Source organism: Coregonus lavaretus (assembly GCF_964263955.1).
Source record: "Coregonus lavaretus genome assembly, chromosome: 25".
Lineage (NCBI taxonomy): Eukaryota > Metazoa > Chordata > Actinopteri > Salmoniformes > Salmonidae > Coregonus > Coregonus lavaretus.
Window position 1 is genome coordinate 19,640,036 of NC_140012.1, and position 18,081 is coordinate 19,658,116.

The 18,081-nt window shown below is 40.9% G+C and overlaps 1 protein-coding gene across 2 annotated transcripts; it reads right to left on the minus strand.

The window, feature by feature from the left end:
• Window positions 1-287: 287 nt before the first annotated feature.
• On the minus strand, window positions 288-17,353 carry LOC311101169 (MBT domain-containing protein 1-like). 2 transcript variants are annotated; one of them, XM_084142255.1, is made up of 17 exons: window positions 17,181-17,353; window positions 15,775-15,976; window positions 15,287-15,420; window positions 14,989-15,109; window positions 14,741-14,823; window positions 14,458-14,575; window positions 14,095-14,229; window positions 13,855-13,943; window positions 12,634-12,859; window positions 12,462-12,517; window positions 12,238-12,342; window positions 11,814-11,961; window positions 11,485-11,567; window positions 8,603-8,837; window positions 6,229-6,300; window positions 5,402-5,575; window positions 288-4,864 (listed from the first exon to the last, which is right to left on the minus strand). In XM_084142255.1, exons 1-17 carry the CDS (start codon window positions 17,199-17,201, stop codon window positions 4,746-4,748), a joined length of 2,121 nt encoding a protein of 706 aa, XP_083998381.1. In that variant the 5' UTR covers window positions 17,202-17,353; the 3' UTR covers window positions 288-4,745. The 2 variants fall into 2 exon arrangements, with proteins under 2 accessions (XP_083998381.1, XP_083998382.1); XM_084142256.1 differs by lacking the exon at window positions 5,402-5,575.
• Window positions 17,354-18,081: the final 728 nt, after the last annotated feature.

The following is an 18,081-nucleotide window of genomic DNA, read 5'->3' on the forward strand; positions in this document are numbered from 1 at the left end:
GGCTGGAGTGGTGTAAAGCTCGCCGCCATTGGACTCTGGAGCAGTGGAAACACGTTCTCTGGAGTGATGAATCACGCTTCACCATCTGGCAGTCCGACGGACGAATCTTGGTTTGGCGGATGCCAGGAGAACGCTACGTACCCCAATGCATAGTGCCAACTGTAAAGTTTGGTGGAGGAGGAATAATGGTCTGGGGCTGTGTTTCATGGTCTGGACTAGGCCCCTTAGTTCCAGTGAAGGGAAATCTTAACTACAAAGAGTGAAAAAATATGCATTGACAAATATGGTAATTTATAAGTATCATTTTATTCAGTGTAAAAAGTTAGTTCTTACAAAAATCATTAACAGATATGCCTTTTCACAGCCATGCGGAAAAAGTTTGCAATGATTGTAAACAAAGAAACTAAAATAATACAACCAATATTATGTCCCCAAACATTTGGTATATCTACACATTCAAGGAATTGTCTATCAAACCTCGATCACAGCACAAAATTACCAGAAGGATGAAAGAAAACCTCATATTTATAGACACACTATCAAAAAGATGTACAAACCCTACACTGCAACTTAATATGTACCACAAGGGCCAGTGTTAATAATTTCAACAATATTTTTAACAAATCATTTAGTTATTTGTCTCCAAAATAAAACATCAAAACACAACTTAAGCCCCTCCATTCATAATTACAATTGAGAATTATTTTGCCAATAAAATAACTAATAATCACATTATCAAATATATGTAGCACCATGATATAATGGCTGAATATAGAGGGGTTGTCACATACAAAAAGAGACCCGTGTTAGTATTCAATGAACAGACACCGCATTCTAGATTGACTCCCTAGCCCCTACCACCACCACTAGACAGCATGTTTGGGTCTGAAAAGGCTTGGATAGGTGTAAGCAATATGGCTCAAATTACACCAAGCCTACCAAAAGAACTAGTACCATGTTTCTCATACCTATCAAATCCTTTCAGATCTATAGGAGATACTTAGGGTTAGAGGTCGATTTAGAGTGGGCGGTAGCACGACCAAAGACCATAACAGCAAAAAAAGCTCAGTACAGGACCACAGAAAGACCTCACTATTCTGCATGCACTCTAACTTGATTGATCAGTGCACCCAGTCCCAAATCAGCCCCTCGCTCCTCCTCAGATCTACACACTTCCTGAATAGCCCCTTGTACATCTGAACAGACCGGATAGATGTGAGCCTATAATGCCATCATATTGCTTATACCCAACCTATTCTTTCAGTTCTCTAAGAAGGACTCAGAAGTGTCTAGAGGTAGAGGCAAGGTGTTGACTTTGGATTGGGCTTCTAGGTGATATCAGGATATTCTTACATACATTTCTAAGAATAAAGAAAGAGGCATAGTATCACTGAAAAATAAGAAACCTTTCTCCAAAATGCAGAAAAGGTTTGCTGTGTTTGATTGTGCGTTAGGAATCATTTGGGTTAATTGGAAAGTAGCAGCAAAGTTAGTCTATAAACAGCCGTGTCTTTTTATTTTCCTTACTAAGATAATGTAATTTGGTCAGTAAATTGGTTAAGATGACCATCATCCTTTAATGCTTTCTTCATTCTCATCTAGTTAGTCATAGTCTGTGCCAGATCGGATTTCATGAAGTGAATCACAAACAAAAAGCAAATCCTGAACTCCAAACCTTTTACACATAAGGGGATAGTGAGACACTAAATTGTATTGCTCTGCTGGACATTGTATATAACCTTAATTAATATGAACAATTACATCTAAATCAACAGAAAGGAAATGCATATTGGCAGAAACTATGAAACTATACATCCCTTGGAAAAGGAACTACACATGAAAACAATGAGGGTAATACATACCTATCTATACAAAGCATTGCGTCAAACAAAGCTGATCAAGGGTTCTTAATGAATTGTAATTGTTCGAACATAAAGGGTTTATATAAAATACCTTACCAATCAACTGAACAGTAATCACTGAACACAAGAAACAATATCAAAACGGGAGAAATGAACATTCAGACATGGACAAGAAGAAACATTAATTTGTGAGCAAGTTGTTCCATTAAGACTTTTCTTTAAGTAACTTTACCCAATGTCATTCTGTTTGATTTTGACTGTAATGTGCTTTGCTTGACCCTTGCAGACAAGAAAAAGCAAACATTTCCTGAGAAGTTAATCGTCAACCTTACTGGTATAGAAAGAGAGATTATAGCTAATTTCACATCCACTGCAACGATCACTGAGCCAGACCCATTTGTCTGTACTAGTCTATTTCTACACTGAGTGTACAAAACATTAAGGACACCTACTCTTTCTAAAAATGTTGTACACTCAGTGTATATAGTGTGTGGTTCTAACAAACCTAACTATTCTATTCTGATTATAGACCATAGCTCACAGTTGTCACAGTTATGCAATAGAATTTAGGTAAACTGATGTAAGTATAATATATTTAATGTATCATAATATCACTTTAGGGTGTTATAATTCATGGATCTGACATAGCAAAATAATACAGAAAACATTATTGCATATTACTCCATTTCAAGGACTACCTCAAATGTGCTATGTTACAAATATCTGTGTTTGCGGTCTAGTCTTAAAGTCAAACATATGAGGATATAATTATTTTATTTGCATATGGTATATCAAGTTGCCCAAACCTGCATTTCAAATTTGAGACCCATTATGATTTCACAATGAGCCCCAACCCTGTCTCTATTTGACTGCCAAGCTCATCAGGAGGTAGTACAAAGATAGAAATGTCTAGATACAGATGCGTCATCACTCAGTACCAGCTACAACACACAAGCAGATTCAGGAGGATGTCCTCCAACCAATCAGGAATCTGACAAAAATGTATGCGCTCTAATTGGTGAATAAAGAAGCCAATGGGAAAGGTTCTCCTGCTATAGCCTACTCCAATCAGATCCCATTGGTTTTGTGAATGTACACCTACAGAGACTATCAACAAAGCAGTGTTTAATAAATGAAGACATTAATACCGACAATAAAGTTGTTATCCAAGTGGCTCAGTTGAATACTTAACCAGTATGCATCAATATGGCTCTGAAACAAAGAACTACCCATACACAAGAGGAAAAAGACCACTGAAATAAAATTACCAGTTTTGCATATCTCGGAAGTCATCCATGAAATGTAGCCTATATTGTTTTTCTTTCTGCTTTACAACATCATTTTAGGTTTGAACTTTGCTTGATTGCTAAATCATTTCTGTCTTTTAGGGCCAGACTTACTAAGTTTACACTTGTTTTCTTAGAGGATATTGGATATGACGAGGAATAAGACATTATGGTAGAGTAATAAAGAGTATATCATGGTTTAGCTTTGTTTCTGGAGTTGTATCCCGTACTTAAAAAACAGATGCAAACATTAGCGAAGTCTGGTCCTTCTATTCTAAAGCTGCTGACATAGAAAGGTAAGTGTGGTTCCAACAACCCAAAGAGACTGGTTGTTTGTTCCTGTAGTGCAATCTGTGACAGTGTTTATCTAGTGTATCCCAATAGACACATTAGCACACTACTTAGTATGCATAGCCAATACTAAGTAGTATGCAAGTTACCCTATTAAGACACAAACCCCATCTAGTCTGAGAGCGTCAGTCCTATCACACCAGCAAGGTTTCAGATTTATACAACACCTATTCAAAACCCACTCTCATCAAATCACAATTCTTAATATCTATATAGTTCTATATTGAATAGTCACATTTATGAATATGTATCCTCATAATATCCACACCACTCCGATAGTACAAATCAGTGTTTAAGTCAAAATAACAACATCCCTCCAATTTAAAGGGCAAAAACAAACACAAAACAGAAACTTTACAAACAGAAACTGAAAACGTCAAGTACTATTAACAAATCAAAGCAAGTCCACCTGGCAAAATCGTTAAAAAAGAATACTAATAATAATCCTGTTTTATACAACTCGTTCCCTTCCTCTGTCTCTCAAGACTGTGTGAAATTAAATCCTGCCATGTGCGGCTAGCTCTCTTACCTGAAAGAAATAAACTAAAGACCTGGCTCAGAAATGTCTGTCACAGTTAGTCCAGGTGACTGTGCGTGTGGGCCCCAACTTTTGTGTCAGAGATCCTGCCTGGCAGGGTGGGGGAGAGACAGACTACCCAAATTAGAGGCTTGTTGTGGGCATCCAGAGCTCCAAGGCCCTCTAGATAGATGTATTTATGGAGGAAGAGAGAGAGCAGAGCCACAGTCGTATCCAATCATCCAGGGAATTGGGATTTTAATCAGGTTGTCCAGGTATCATAAGCGGCCTCTTCCGGGCCGGTGGCTTTGGGAAGTGTCCAGTTACCCGTTAGCCTTGTTCATATGGTATGTCTGTCTCAGTGAATGAGTGACTGTCTATCAGGGCGCCAGGGTTTGAGGTTGTAGCTGCTCAGAAGGGTTCTCTCCTCTGGATGGTTTTGGGGAGCCCCAAGTAGCTTTATTTGTGGGGTGAGGGTTGGGGTTTCAGGGCGTGTAGTCACTCAGTGTTTGTACCCCAGTAGCATTCTCTCCTGATTGGGGTGTAAGAGGCTGGCTTCTCTGGATAAGGTTTTTTAGAGCACTCCATACTCCCTGCCATGTTGCTCTTGTCTTGGCTTAGGGATGTGTCTTGTCCTAGTTGGGGGTTGTAGGAGGTTCCCATTGGCCTGTCCTACCCGGCTTCCCCCTGCCCTCCCAGGCCTAGCCCCAGGCCCTGTCCCCCCGATCATCAGGGCTCCTGTTTGATGTAGTAGCTGCCCGAGCCGTTGCTCTCCTGGTCTGAGATGCCCTGGGAGAAGGTGAACTCATCCACCTCAGCCGGCTCCTCCTTCAGACGCAACAGAGACTCTGGAGAGCAGGAGAGAGAGAGGGGAGCGAGAGGGAGAGAGAGGGGGGAGAGAGCGTTAGCCAAATTGAGGGTTACATGAATCTCAAAATTCTGGGTGAAACTCTTTCCAGCATACCAAGACAGAGCATACATTTTCAACTCCAAGACAGAACAAAATAGCAAAACAACTATTTTTATTCACAAAACACTTTTCAGCACAGGAACAGCTGACTTAATACCTAGCCCTCCATCTGAGCCTGCAGTTCCTGTAATACGACCAGACATACACAGTAAATCATATTACAACTTTTGCTCATTAATACATCCTGCTCACCTAGTACGCATCATGAGGTGGGAGGAGAAAATGACATTTTTCACATGAATACTTCAATAACATGACACAGAAACAGATAAATAGATGTTTCTTTCCTGCAGCTGCATCCGACACACAGCGATCACACATAAAGGTCAGGACCTAGAGTGGCTGAGGACTGTCCCCTGTTAGCGCCCTCTGTCTGTGTGGAGGTCTTGGTTGTTATTTATTGTTAGTGTGTTACCTGGTTTGTGGGTGTGGTGGTGGTGATGGTGGTGGTGGTGGGTGCGGGGCCGGGGGACCATAGTGGGGCCCTGGCTGGAGTAAGGGGGCGGACTCTGCTCTTCCTCCTCCCCTGATAGGCTCCTCCTCCTGCCTGCCTGACTGAAGGGCCGTCGACCAACTGGAATCTTCCGCTCTAGACACCAAGTCAGACTCAGGTAAGCTTCCAGGGGTGTTTTCAGGATGCTAGCGTTCCCAACCGTATAGATTTGAATGTTTGGTTGCACAGTGTTGCTTTATATGTTTTTTCCAAATCTAATAAATGCATTCATTTATTCATCATAGATAATATTGTGTGTATTAAGCAAAGGCCTAGATAACTCCATGCTTTAATGAGATTACATAACATGTACATATTCCAAGTCCTTTCATATAATATTTCAAAACACCAATCACCAGACCCCAATTAATTGTTTTGTTGCAAAACCTTTCAAACGGTTCAGAGAATGATCTCTGTTCCATTATCAAATGTTCTAGAACCTTACATATTCTGAATACACCCCAGGTAAGCTACCAGGTAAGCAAGACTCAAGTAAACCAGCTAGCGTTGGTGGTGTGTGTGTGACCACATGTCTGTTTGGACCGTCACAACCAGTGTTACAAGCCCCTTCGACCACCTCTTTGGCTTTTACCCCAAGTACCACAGCTTCCTTTCATGTGACTCATGCCAACCAATCAGATCCCAAGGAACAGACAAGAAAGAAAAAACAAACCAATAAAGAGAAAGGGTAGATAGATTTACCCCACCAGAGTGTAGACCAACGAAAGGAGGAAAAGAGGATAACTCACTTTTCTTTTGGCCTTTGTACTGTTGGGCTTTCTTCTTCTGCTTAGGTACAGCAGGTGGGATTTCTCTGGCCACTGAAATGACATGAAATAGCAGTAAACAAACAGTTGCCTATTGTTTTACTGACACAAATGTACAAATGTACATTAAACCCTAGTTCGGGCCTAGGGTTTAATACCGGTAACCGGTATCCCGAGATTTCCCGACCAATCTCCTTCCTGTTTCCGGAGAAAGAAAATGACAGGTACCGTGGACCAATAATATACAAATTATATGCCGCACTAACACAAAAATGTTAAATATACACGTCCAAATAGCTGCATGAAACGGACATACCTACTCCCTGGCTTCATTCATAAATCAGACCAGTCATCACAACGCTAGCAGCCTACCATATTTACTCAACCCAATAAAAAAAACAGCACTTACTTGCATTGCTTTTATAAATTGACTTGCTGACTATGTGTAGGTTACATGCGACCTCTCGTTACGGTAGACAATCTCCATCTTACATTTACAAATCTCCAAAATAGCTGTGTGGCACTGGCAGAGGTTCGACATGTGCTAGTCTACTCACTGTTAACAAAACAGCTGCTACACTGGGTAGACATTTGCAACATTGTTCCATGATGTTAAACTTCAAAAGTGGGAGCACAGTGGGCTTACTAGTCAGATTTGCAGGAAATTGATCATCCACTGCGGTATCCATGGTGTTGAATCTCCGCTACTTGCTTATTTGTTTGTTCAGCTGAGAATCATATATACTGTATTCCCTGTGACAAAGTTGCCACAATAAGTCGGTTATCATTATGTACAAACAGCCACAACCCTCCCAAATTCCCCTGATAGCCAGGTGCAAGGGGAGAGAAAAGGACCAACAAGCTGTCTGACATCTATCAGTCAAAGGTAGGCTAAAACAAATGTAATATTCAGGCTGTTATAACCTTATAACATTTGACCAGTCGGTCAACAGTGCTTCATCAACGAAATAGGGTGGTGACAGAGAACTTTGAGTTATTAAATGGCAACAAATACAGTACATCAAGACACCATTAGATTCATGTGTATATATTTCTCAATTTACAGTGGTATAATCATGTCAGATTTTTCCGCTGGTATTACATGATCTTGCCTGGCGGGTAGGAGCGTTGGGCCAGTAACCGAAAGGTTGCTGGATCAAATCCCCAAGCTGACAAGGTAAAAATCTGTCGTTCTGCCCCTGAGCAAGGCAGTTAACCCACTGTTCCCCGGGCGCTGATGACATGGATGTCGATTAAGGCAGCCCCCCGCACCTCTCTGATTCAGAGGGGTTGGGTTAAATGCGGAAGACACATTTCAGTTGAATGCATTCAGTTGTACAACTGACTAGGTATCCCCCTTTCCATTTTAAAAATCCCCTAGAGTCTATTGACGCACCGGTGCGTCAACATAAGAAACATAATACAAAATTCCCCATCCAAATCTGCCAGTTTAAGTTAAAGATATGTTTTTTTGCATGGGATGCGTCTCAATCTACTGTATCTGCCTATGGCGGCCTTCCGTATCTGCGGTGAAAGGTGGCCGAGCTACAGTAGTGTTTGTCAGATCATGAGACATCCCGAAAATCGGTCTTCTCACGAAATCATCTGTAGCGTCCGAACAGTTTGGCCTACACACTATGGAAAGGGGAGACTCTCACGAACACAATGGTGTTCTCCATTTTGCTCTACGACCCCCACAGGTCCCACGGGACTCATCTGAAGTCGGTCCCGTCGATGTGACAAGTTCTGTTTGTAGTGTCCGAACTGTTTTGGGCTACAAACTAAGGTGAATCCACTGTGGAAAGGGGAGACTCTCACAAACACGATGGTGGTCTCCGTTTTGCTCTACGACCCCCACAAGTGTCATGGAACTCGTCTGAAGGTAACCGGTACTGGTTTAAAAAAATTAATGGAAGTATGGAGGTAGTTTTGTGCCTACCCCCCAAAAAGGGGTTAAATGTGTCAAAAAATACTCAAATATTTCCTGACCTCTCTTATAGCTCCTAGATATACGACAGACACTTCAAAACCTTATTCCTTATGATTTCTTTTTGGACTGTCTTTTTTGCCATTTATAAATGTTATTCAATGCATTTCTATGGGATTTGGTACTAAAGGCCACATTTTTATTTATGTCTAAAGGGGTCCTAAAACATTTCTGGGGAAGGAAAATATGTCAATTTTTGGGAAAATACTAAACCCTATTTGGGACTCCAATTGAATGTTATCAAGTAATTGGCAACATATTGCTGGAACCTAATCCAATCCATCAATGAGAACCTAAGGGTAGAGATTGATTTATGACTGAGCATGTTAGCGTGTTATATTTGTGTAGAACTATAGTGTTTGATCTCACTCTGTGCGGCGGGGGGCTGTAGCTGGTAGCCGGTCAGCTGACACCAGCCCACGGGGTAGAGGTCAGGTGATTGGCAGTCCACCCATTGGTCATACTCGTCCTCCCAGCCGTCAAAGTGGATGCGCAACAGGCGGTGGACGATCCGAGTTACTGTGGCAACACACACCAGCCTGGGATCCATCAGGTCCACGGCCTCCAGCTTCATGCCCTGGCGGAACCCGTGGTTTGGAACATCCTGGGCAGAGGCAACAAGATGGCGGAGGCAAAGAGGAGAGATATTTTTAGGTTAATGGTCAATCCATTTTCTTACATGAAACATGTACAGTGGGTATCGTAAGTATTCACCCCCCTTGGATTTCTTCACATTTTATTGTGTTACAAAGAGTTAGGAATTTACACCTTTCCTACGGACTTCTCAGTATTTGGTATTCAGACTTACCTTAATCAGTCACGTAACACGCTCTGCAGGTGTGGCTTTATTGCTCCCTCTGAATACATTTTATTCAACTGCTGAAAACCCTCCCACTTGCTAGCCAACAGATTTCATCATGGAGTTTTCATTCAATAGGGTTTTCAGTACATTTATCTTAAGACATCCCTTTAAATACAGTGTAACTTTTGTTAGAATTCTGTCGACAGACTAGAATATATTGAAAAAACGGGTTCAGAATATTAGGGATCAATGAACGAAAGCCATCTAAATATATGCATATTCGTCTACATTTCAGCACCAATTGGTAGATAAAAAAATACTCTGATCTTGTAGATTATTTAGGAAAGTATTTAAGAATCATAAAAAACTGGTTTGGAGAGCCTTTACACACGAAATAAAGAAAAAAGTGGTTTGATTCATTCTGAAAAGTGCCACATTGAGTTCTTTAACTCATGGTAATGTTGGAAGATTAGTGTACATGGAATTATAATAGGGAAAATAGTGTACAATAGTAGGCTATACCCACATCTATTGCCTGCACTAACCATGGAACTGTGTGATGACATGGCCAAGTATTGCGCCATACTGTTACGGCTTGGTCTGCACTCCGTAACGATTTAATTAGCCTACGTCTTTTTTTCTTATATTATCAACTGTTACTAATGAAATAGGAAACAGAGAAAGTCAGGGTAGCCTATAATTAAGATATTCGAGAGTGCCCATCCCTGGCTGCAAGTTAAAAGGCTGTACAATTTAAATGCTGCATAATGGCACAGTATTTCATCAACTTTGGGAAAGATATGTTGATATGCTTCAGTTTGCTGCCATATGACTGGTTTCACATTTGTCTCCAGCTATTATAAGGTGAACTAGATCTAAATCAAGTGTCATTTATATTTACAATTCCCTTATCCAAATGGATTACTCTTTTACCTAGCTCATATCAATAGCTCGTATCAAGTTGTACATTACAGTGCATGGAGAATGGTGTTAGATGCTTTTTCCCCACTTGGAACCAGTAGGTTCGCTAGACCTTATTCTCATGCTTAAGTTCAAGGTCAGAATACGCATAGAGAGAAAAGTGCAAAGGGATTTACATTACATTTACGCTTGCTTAACTCAGGTGGAAATCGCCCCCTAAGAGCTTTGCACACCTGGATAGTTTAATTGCTCATTCTTTTCAAAATTCTTCAAAGCTCTGTCAAGGTGTTGAGAATCATGGTTAGATAGCGATTTTCAAGTCTTGCCATAGATTTTCAAGCAGATTTAAGTCAAAACTGTAACTTGACCATACAGGAACATTCACTGTCTTCATGGTAAGCAACTCCAGTGTAGATGGCCTTGTATTGTAAGTTATTGTCCTGCAGAAAGGTGAATTCCTCTTCCAGTCTGGTGTAAAGCAGACTGAAGCAGGTTTTCCTCTAGGATTTTGCCTGTGCTTAGCTCCATCCTGTTTCTTTTTATCCTGAAAAACTCCTCAGTCTTTGCTGATATCAAGCATACCCATACCATGATACAGCACCCACCATGCTATAAAATAAGGAGGCAGTTAGTGATGTGTTGGATTTGCCCCAAACTGAAGGCTTTGCATTTCGGCCAAAAAGTTTATTCCTTTGCCATGCTGTATGTTTTTATACTTCTTATCCTTTTGGTCATTATTGTGGCGTCACTACAATGTTGTTGATCCTCCTCAGTTTTCTCCCATCACAGCCATGGAACTCCATAGCTGTTTTAAAATCACAAATGGCCTCATGGTGACATCCCTGAGCAGTTTCCTTCCTGTTCTGCAGCTCAGTTCAGAAGGATGACTGTATCTTTGATGTGTCTGGGTGGTTTAATACATCATCCACAACATAATTATTAACTAGACCATGCTTAAAGTGACATTCAATGTCTGATTTGTTATTGTTACCCATCTACCAATCACTGCCCTTCATTATGAGACTTTCAAAAATCCCCTTGGTCTTGGTAGTTGAATCTGTGGTTGAAATCATGTCATGCCTACTATTTCACACAAAGTGAGTCCATGTAACTTGTGATTTGTTTAACCAAATTTTACTCCTGAACTAATTTAGGCTTGCCTAAACAAAGGGGGTGAATACTTATGCAACAACTACATTTTAGTAATTTAGTTTTTATTCATTTGAAAAAATGTGTAGAATTTTCTTTTCACTTTGACATTATGGAGTATTTTGTGAAGATCAATGACAGAAAATCACAATTACATAGATTTCAATCCCAATTTGTAACGCAACAAAATGTTTAAAAAATCCAAGGGGGGTGAATACTTATAATATCCAATGTATGTAAGCGAAACCTATCAACCTTATTTTCATGTAATCATAGAAGAACAAAAACGCATGTTGGCATGGCTTTGTCATTACACAGAACTACAGGACCGTGCGAAACAACAAAACAACACAGCCACGATGTCAGGAATCAGTCCTACCTTGTTAAAGAGCTTCACAGGAGCGGCTATTGAACTCGTTTCTCTGAGGTAGTCAAACCATTTAAATGGCAGTTTAGTGTACCCTGTGGGGCAAAGTCAGTGGTAAGGCTGGGTTAAGACATAACCCCCGACCAGAGAGGCCAGAGAGGAGAGAGAAGGAAAGGAAGAGGAAAGAAAACTACCTTCAACTATTGGGACAAAGAGATACTATCTAAAATGAGACTATCCTTCATTAAATAAGCAATGGTTGAATGAAAAAAATTAAATCTGAGTGAAGGAATGTTGTAGTCTGTGAAAGTAGGAAAAGAAAGGAGGGTATAGAAATGTACCTCTAGGGGGTGTGAGTTCGATGTTGTTGATTCCACAGAAGCCGGCAGGGAAGATGGAGGGAGAAGTGGAGTGGTAGCAAAACCAGTCTGAGCCATCAGCCGCTTCCGACCCGTCGATGCCGATCATGAGGTACCCGTCTGCCAACACCTGAGACAGACAATTAAACAGCAATACAAGATGTATACAACTCAACACCTGAAACAGACAGCAAACATCAAGACAAGATGTATACAACGCAACACCTGAACAGGTTACAGGGGACTGAAAATAAGAATAGGGAATCCCCAATCCAGGGGCACCAACAGTGGAGAAGTATGATTGTGCTAAATGCCCCTTGAATTTGCCCTATATGAACGTTTTCTATTGGTAACAACCCAAACTGTTTCCATAACTTTCTTACAGTGGCTCCACATAGACAGTTACCTTTCTTACAGTGGCTACACATATAGCTGAGAGGTTTAGAGGGTCAATGGCCTCTAGTTTCATCCCGTCTTTGAACCATTCACCACTCTGGTCCACATCTTTCACCTGAGGAGACATCACAGACACATTCATCATTTCGGATCCATACATGGAAAAATATCAATACAAACCACAGAGGCACAAAGACTTGGGCCACTGTAAATACACGTGGCGAATTACATTACCTTGGCAAACAGTGGGGCGGGGGCGTCCATCTGACCATCGATTTTCTTTGACACATCTGGAAAACAATCATTGCCATCAGAGCCAGAAAACAAACACATTGGACTAACCAACTAACTAACTAGGCCTAACTCACTAACAAATTAACTAGCCAAACAAACTAACTTGACTGACCGGATCGTTTGAAGCGGTGTCCGATGCTCCGTGACCATCCGATGGCGTGTATAAGGGGGGAGTACATGTGACACCAGAAGTCGTCGGAGCTCTCCTCGTAGACGAGCCTCAGCCTTCCCCCGATCACCTGCTGCACCAGAGCCACCCGAGTTCGGCACAGGTGGGTCTTATCCACCACCTCCACTCGCATCAGCTTCTTAAAAGGGAACTGCATGTTCTCATGGACCTGGTTAGGGAGGGGGAAATGGAAGGTGTTTACTGCAGGGATTGGAAGCAAAATTATTTTCCAATCATTTCATTCTGAACAGAACCACACATTTGTTTTTTCGTTCGACTATTCCGACCAGCAAAATAACGTTCTGAACTGGTTCGAAACAAATATTGTTCCTTTAGATTGTTCCTTTTTTAACTTGTGAAAATTGACAGTTTTTTTACATTTAGCTCATTAAATGACTTCACCGATCAGTGCGGATAGAGCAGCTTGCTATGGAGTGGGCAAGCTAATTGTTTACATGCGTGACGGACAGACAAGTGTAGGGTATGAGATACCACTGAAATTGTGCAGGTGGGGAGAGAGCGAGAGAGGGTGGAGGAGGCGGCTTGGCTTGAAGCGCTGGGCATCTTGTTATGACATGCAATACCTGAATTAGGCCCACAGAATATAGCCTACCTATGGAAGAGCGGCTTCTATGGAGGAACTTTCAATGTCCTTTGAACTGAGTAGGCTTAACGCTGGACCAGAGCTAGCTAACAAGCTTGTGTGTGCAGAGCGGCACCACAATTAAAAACACGTATTACCTTTTTATAGCTAATGAATCCAATGTGAAACGTGATAACTATAGTATCCTTAACTAGCGTTGAACAAGTTAATCCATTCTTCTCTAATAAAAACATCTCTGTCCCCTTATCTTGTGAATCACACTTGTAATGTCAGTAGGCCTTGCATAAGCACCTATTTTGTATTTTTTGTGGGACTGGAAATAAATACCCGGAACGTAAAATAACATGCTTCCGGAAATAACGGTTCTGTTCCGGAGCAGTAGAGATCACTTTCATTCCCGGTTCTGTTTCTGTTCCTTGACAAAGTACATTATTTTCCAGTTTTTGGTTGTGTTCCCTGAACCGGTTCCAACCCCTGGTTTAGAGTGGGAGCTTTAAGAGATCTAGGTAGAGTTTAGCCTATCATCCTTGGCTCTGCGGCTCATAATAATGACATCTTACCATGGCAGCAAAGTCCGGTGGCAGTGTTTTGGCTCCAGTGAGTCGCTTCACAAGAAAGGCTTTCCAGTTAGAGTACTTATGCTGTATCGCTGAGAGAGAACACAAAAACATTTCCGCCATCAGAGTCTATCAACCTGGTTTTTCATCTTCTGTTAGGGAATATGTGATTATTATAAAGGCAAGTAAAAAAAAAAAAAAGTATTACTATGATCATCATTATGAATATTGAGTGATGTTTACATTTGGGAGGTACGAGGGGTTTCCCGCTGGAGGCGCACCACCCCACGGGGTGGATCTCTGGAACACAGAGGTTACACCAGAAGTCCCTGATGGTGTCGTTGTCAAAACCCTCGTACCGCAGCAGAGCCTTGAACCCTGGGGAAGAGAACAGAAACAGAAAGAGACAACAGATAAAACACAGTTAGAACCTTTCACGGAACATCTTTACAACCCCATTACTGTGCATTCCTCTAAGAGGAATACCCCTTATTCTTGTTATATAAGTATAGTCTGATCATAGAGACAAAAAAAACACGTAATACTTTTATTGTACCACAGGTACAATTTTTATAAAATCCTCCATGTGTTTAGATGTGTTCTTACCTGCAAGTTTGACGATCCCTGCTATCCAGTAGACTTTAGTAGAGAGGTTAGTATCGGAGTTGAGCACCTCCACCCTCACTCCTTCAGCTAGGTCTCCCCAGCAAGTACCCATAGGGACCTAAGACACATAGAAATATTTCAATTTAATACGACTTCATATTATTTCCCACAAGGGACAATTGTGTTGATCAAAACAGTGTGGATTTACAGATGTATAAGCTTAGCATCTGCAATTGACATCAATACAGGACAATTTGAATGTCTGGCTATTGTTTAAACGTACGTGCTTGAAACAGCTGACTGGTGCTCCGACCAGGTTATTGCTACAGATGTATCGTCCCCAGTCAAAGCACTCAACAGGAACCACTGTAGGGGAGAAGGAACAAGGTCAACATCACATGTTCACTATACTGGGTCAAGAAAATACAGAGAATGTGTGTTCTTTTGACTAAAACAACTTTCCATTCAAGGTCATTCTTCTCCATAACAATAATATGAGAGACTGTATGTTTGGTCTACTGGGGGACTCACCTGCTTTTGATTTAGCCAGGTTCTGTTGTTGTTGACTTGCTTGGTACTGGGCGTAAGCTGCCAACTTCGCCATGAGAGGCTGCTTCTGTAAGACCTTGGCCTTTTTCGTAGGTGGTTTACCCTTCCGTAAAAAGCACATAACAATGACACAAGATTAAAGAAAGAAAATAACAAAATATGTCCACACATTTGACTTCTGTTTTCTTGCATTTCCAAAGGAAATATAAGAAAAGATTCTCATTCTACCATCTGGCTAAAACAATAAAATGCAGAACATAGTTGGGCATATCATGGTTACCTGGAGTCTAGCCAAGATACTGGCTTTTTTAGAGTTGGAGGAATAACTTCTAGAGCAGGAGACGCTGCAGAAGCGTTTGGTTTTGGAGTAGAAGGCGTCTCGCACTCCAACCATCCCACACATCTCACAGGTTGCTGGAAAACAGAGGCAACACATAAATATTCCTAGGAAACTCAGAATACAGCAGGAAATTCCAATTCATTCAAAGTAATGTATTCTTTCATCAGTTCTTCTTCTCAAATATACTGTATGAAATGAAAGGATAACTATGACAGTTGCAGGCTGGGATCCATGTCAATACACACTCTATAGCCTAACCTCAATCACAGGCAGCCACTTAATTCACACTCTCTTCCACCGTCTCCATCCACAAATCCCCAACCGGTTTTGTGCGATCACCCCGGAGTGACACTGACTGGCTCATAGATATTCCTGACCGATTTCTATCTATATCTTCAGATTCTATATCAATATTTGTCTGTACTGACCCATGCCGGCCTTGCCGTCGGGGTAGGTGTAGACCTGTCCATTGTTCTTGATGATGGGCAGGCTGGCGGGGAGGGATGGCACCTCGTCCTCACTGTCCTCTGAGCTGGAGCTACTGGTGCTCTCCTCACTGCAGCTGTCGTACCCGTCAAACATCCCGAACGAGTCCTGACGCTTACGCTCCGAACGCGGGGTGCGCTCAGCCTGGAAGGAGCAGAGAGAGTGAGTGAATGACACCTACTGACACCAATTGTACAGTGAGAGGGTGGGTGAGTGAGTCTATAATGCTGAGCTAGATTTTGATGGAGAGCTAGACTAAGATCTATCGTTCATTATTGTGACTGGTTTTTCTTTCAGCCAGTAAGTAATTATAACTTTAGTAACCACGTTTTATTATGGCATAGTCATAATAGAATATTGACTTGAAAACTGGTATACTTGGAAACTGGGTATGGTAAACAATGTCATACAACAGTCGCACTGATATGTATGTATGATATAGATAGCTACATGGCTATGCATATGCACATGGCTCCAGGCATAAATGAGATGAGGAACAATATCCATACCAATAGAGCTAACGTTAATAGTATGGGATAACACAATTTTGCTGAGCAATGACTGAGTCTTAGTTACATAGTTAACATATATAATGGCAGTTACCTTCCTAGACTCTTTAAGGAATACCTGGGATAGGATAAAGTAATCCTTCTACCCCCCTTACCCCACCCCCCCAAAAAATAAAAAACATATTGTAAAGTGGTTATCCCACTGGCTATAAGGTGAATGCACCAATTTGTAAGTCGCTCTGGATAAGAGCGTCTGCTAAATGACGTAAATGTAAAAAAATTAAATGTATACAACAACAAAGCCGTCTCAGAGTATGTATTCATTTACCACTTCCTCTTCTGCATATCTGACAGTACTGTAAAATGATTTCCCCATAATCTGTTTTGCACTACGTTACTGGCTAGCTATTTATAATGTTCTAGTTAACACACTTAGCTAGCTAATTAACTAACCGAGTTGTGCAGAATGAATGTGAGAGCTGGGGCCTTAGCAGACCTGTTATTCCAGTTCTACTGTAGCGTTAGTTAGCTAGCTAGCTAACGTTAGCTAGTTACAAGAAGACACTGCTTGCAATACATTATTTCAATAAACGAGTAGGCCTTTATCATGTAAAAACCGAATAAAACATCCGTATATTCACTTTCCAAATAAGGGCTGTTGGATATTATTTAACAAGTTTTGTGATTCAATCAGCTGTTCTTACTACAATCTGATAACAACGAAGGAGGAGCGCTAGCTCGCTAATGTTAGCCAACTAACGACGTTAGCTAGTTAGCTAACGTATCTAGCTACACAACAAGTCGGAAGCGGACGGACCATATCGGGGAAATGAACTCACCAAATTCCTTGTGTTCTCCATCAGCCCTTCATATAGCTAGCTAGAGTATTTTATTATTTTCTCAATTAGCTATAATAGTAAAACCCCCCAAATAAGGGGAGGTTTATTAGCTTCAGAAAGCTAAACTCGGACCCTCAAAAGGAACTCAAGCAGGATATCAACAAAAACACAATGTATCGAACGCGCACGCGCGAGTTTAACCCACATTGCTATGATTGGTCAGGGTTGAACGAGAGTTGCAGAAAACAAAACAGACCATCCCTCTTGTCATGTAAATAGTTTACTAACTTACCACAATCTTTGATCATAAAAGTAAAAATATCAAAGTGAACAAGCAAAAGGTTCAGATTCAAGATACTGTAAAAGGAATTTGTAGTGTACTTTGAAATAAAACAGAACAGCCTTCTTACATTGAAATATCTTTAAGTGTAATATATCTTTATTCTTTTTTGGCAACATAAACATCTGAAGCACAATATTACAGAGGCTTACATTTTCATTTAGATACAGATAGAAAATAAGTAAAAACCAAACAACACAATCCAAACATCAGCCACAATTACCTACGGTGCCTTCACCCCTAGACTTTTTCAAAATGTTGTTGTGTTACAGCCTGCATTTTAAATGGATTAAATTTAGATTTTGTATCACTGGCCTACACACAATACCCCATAATGTCAAAGTGGAACTGTGTTTTGACATTTTTACAAATTAATTAAAAATGAAAAGCTGAAATGTCTTATTCAACCCCATTGTTATGGCAGCCTAAATAAGTTCAGGAGTAAAAATTTGCTTAACAAGTCACATAATAAGTTGCATGGACTCACTCTGTGAAATAATAGTGGTTAACGTGATTTTTGAACGACTACCTCATCTCTGTACCCCTCACATACAATTATAT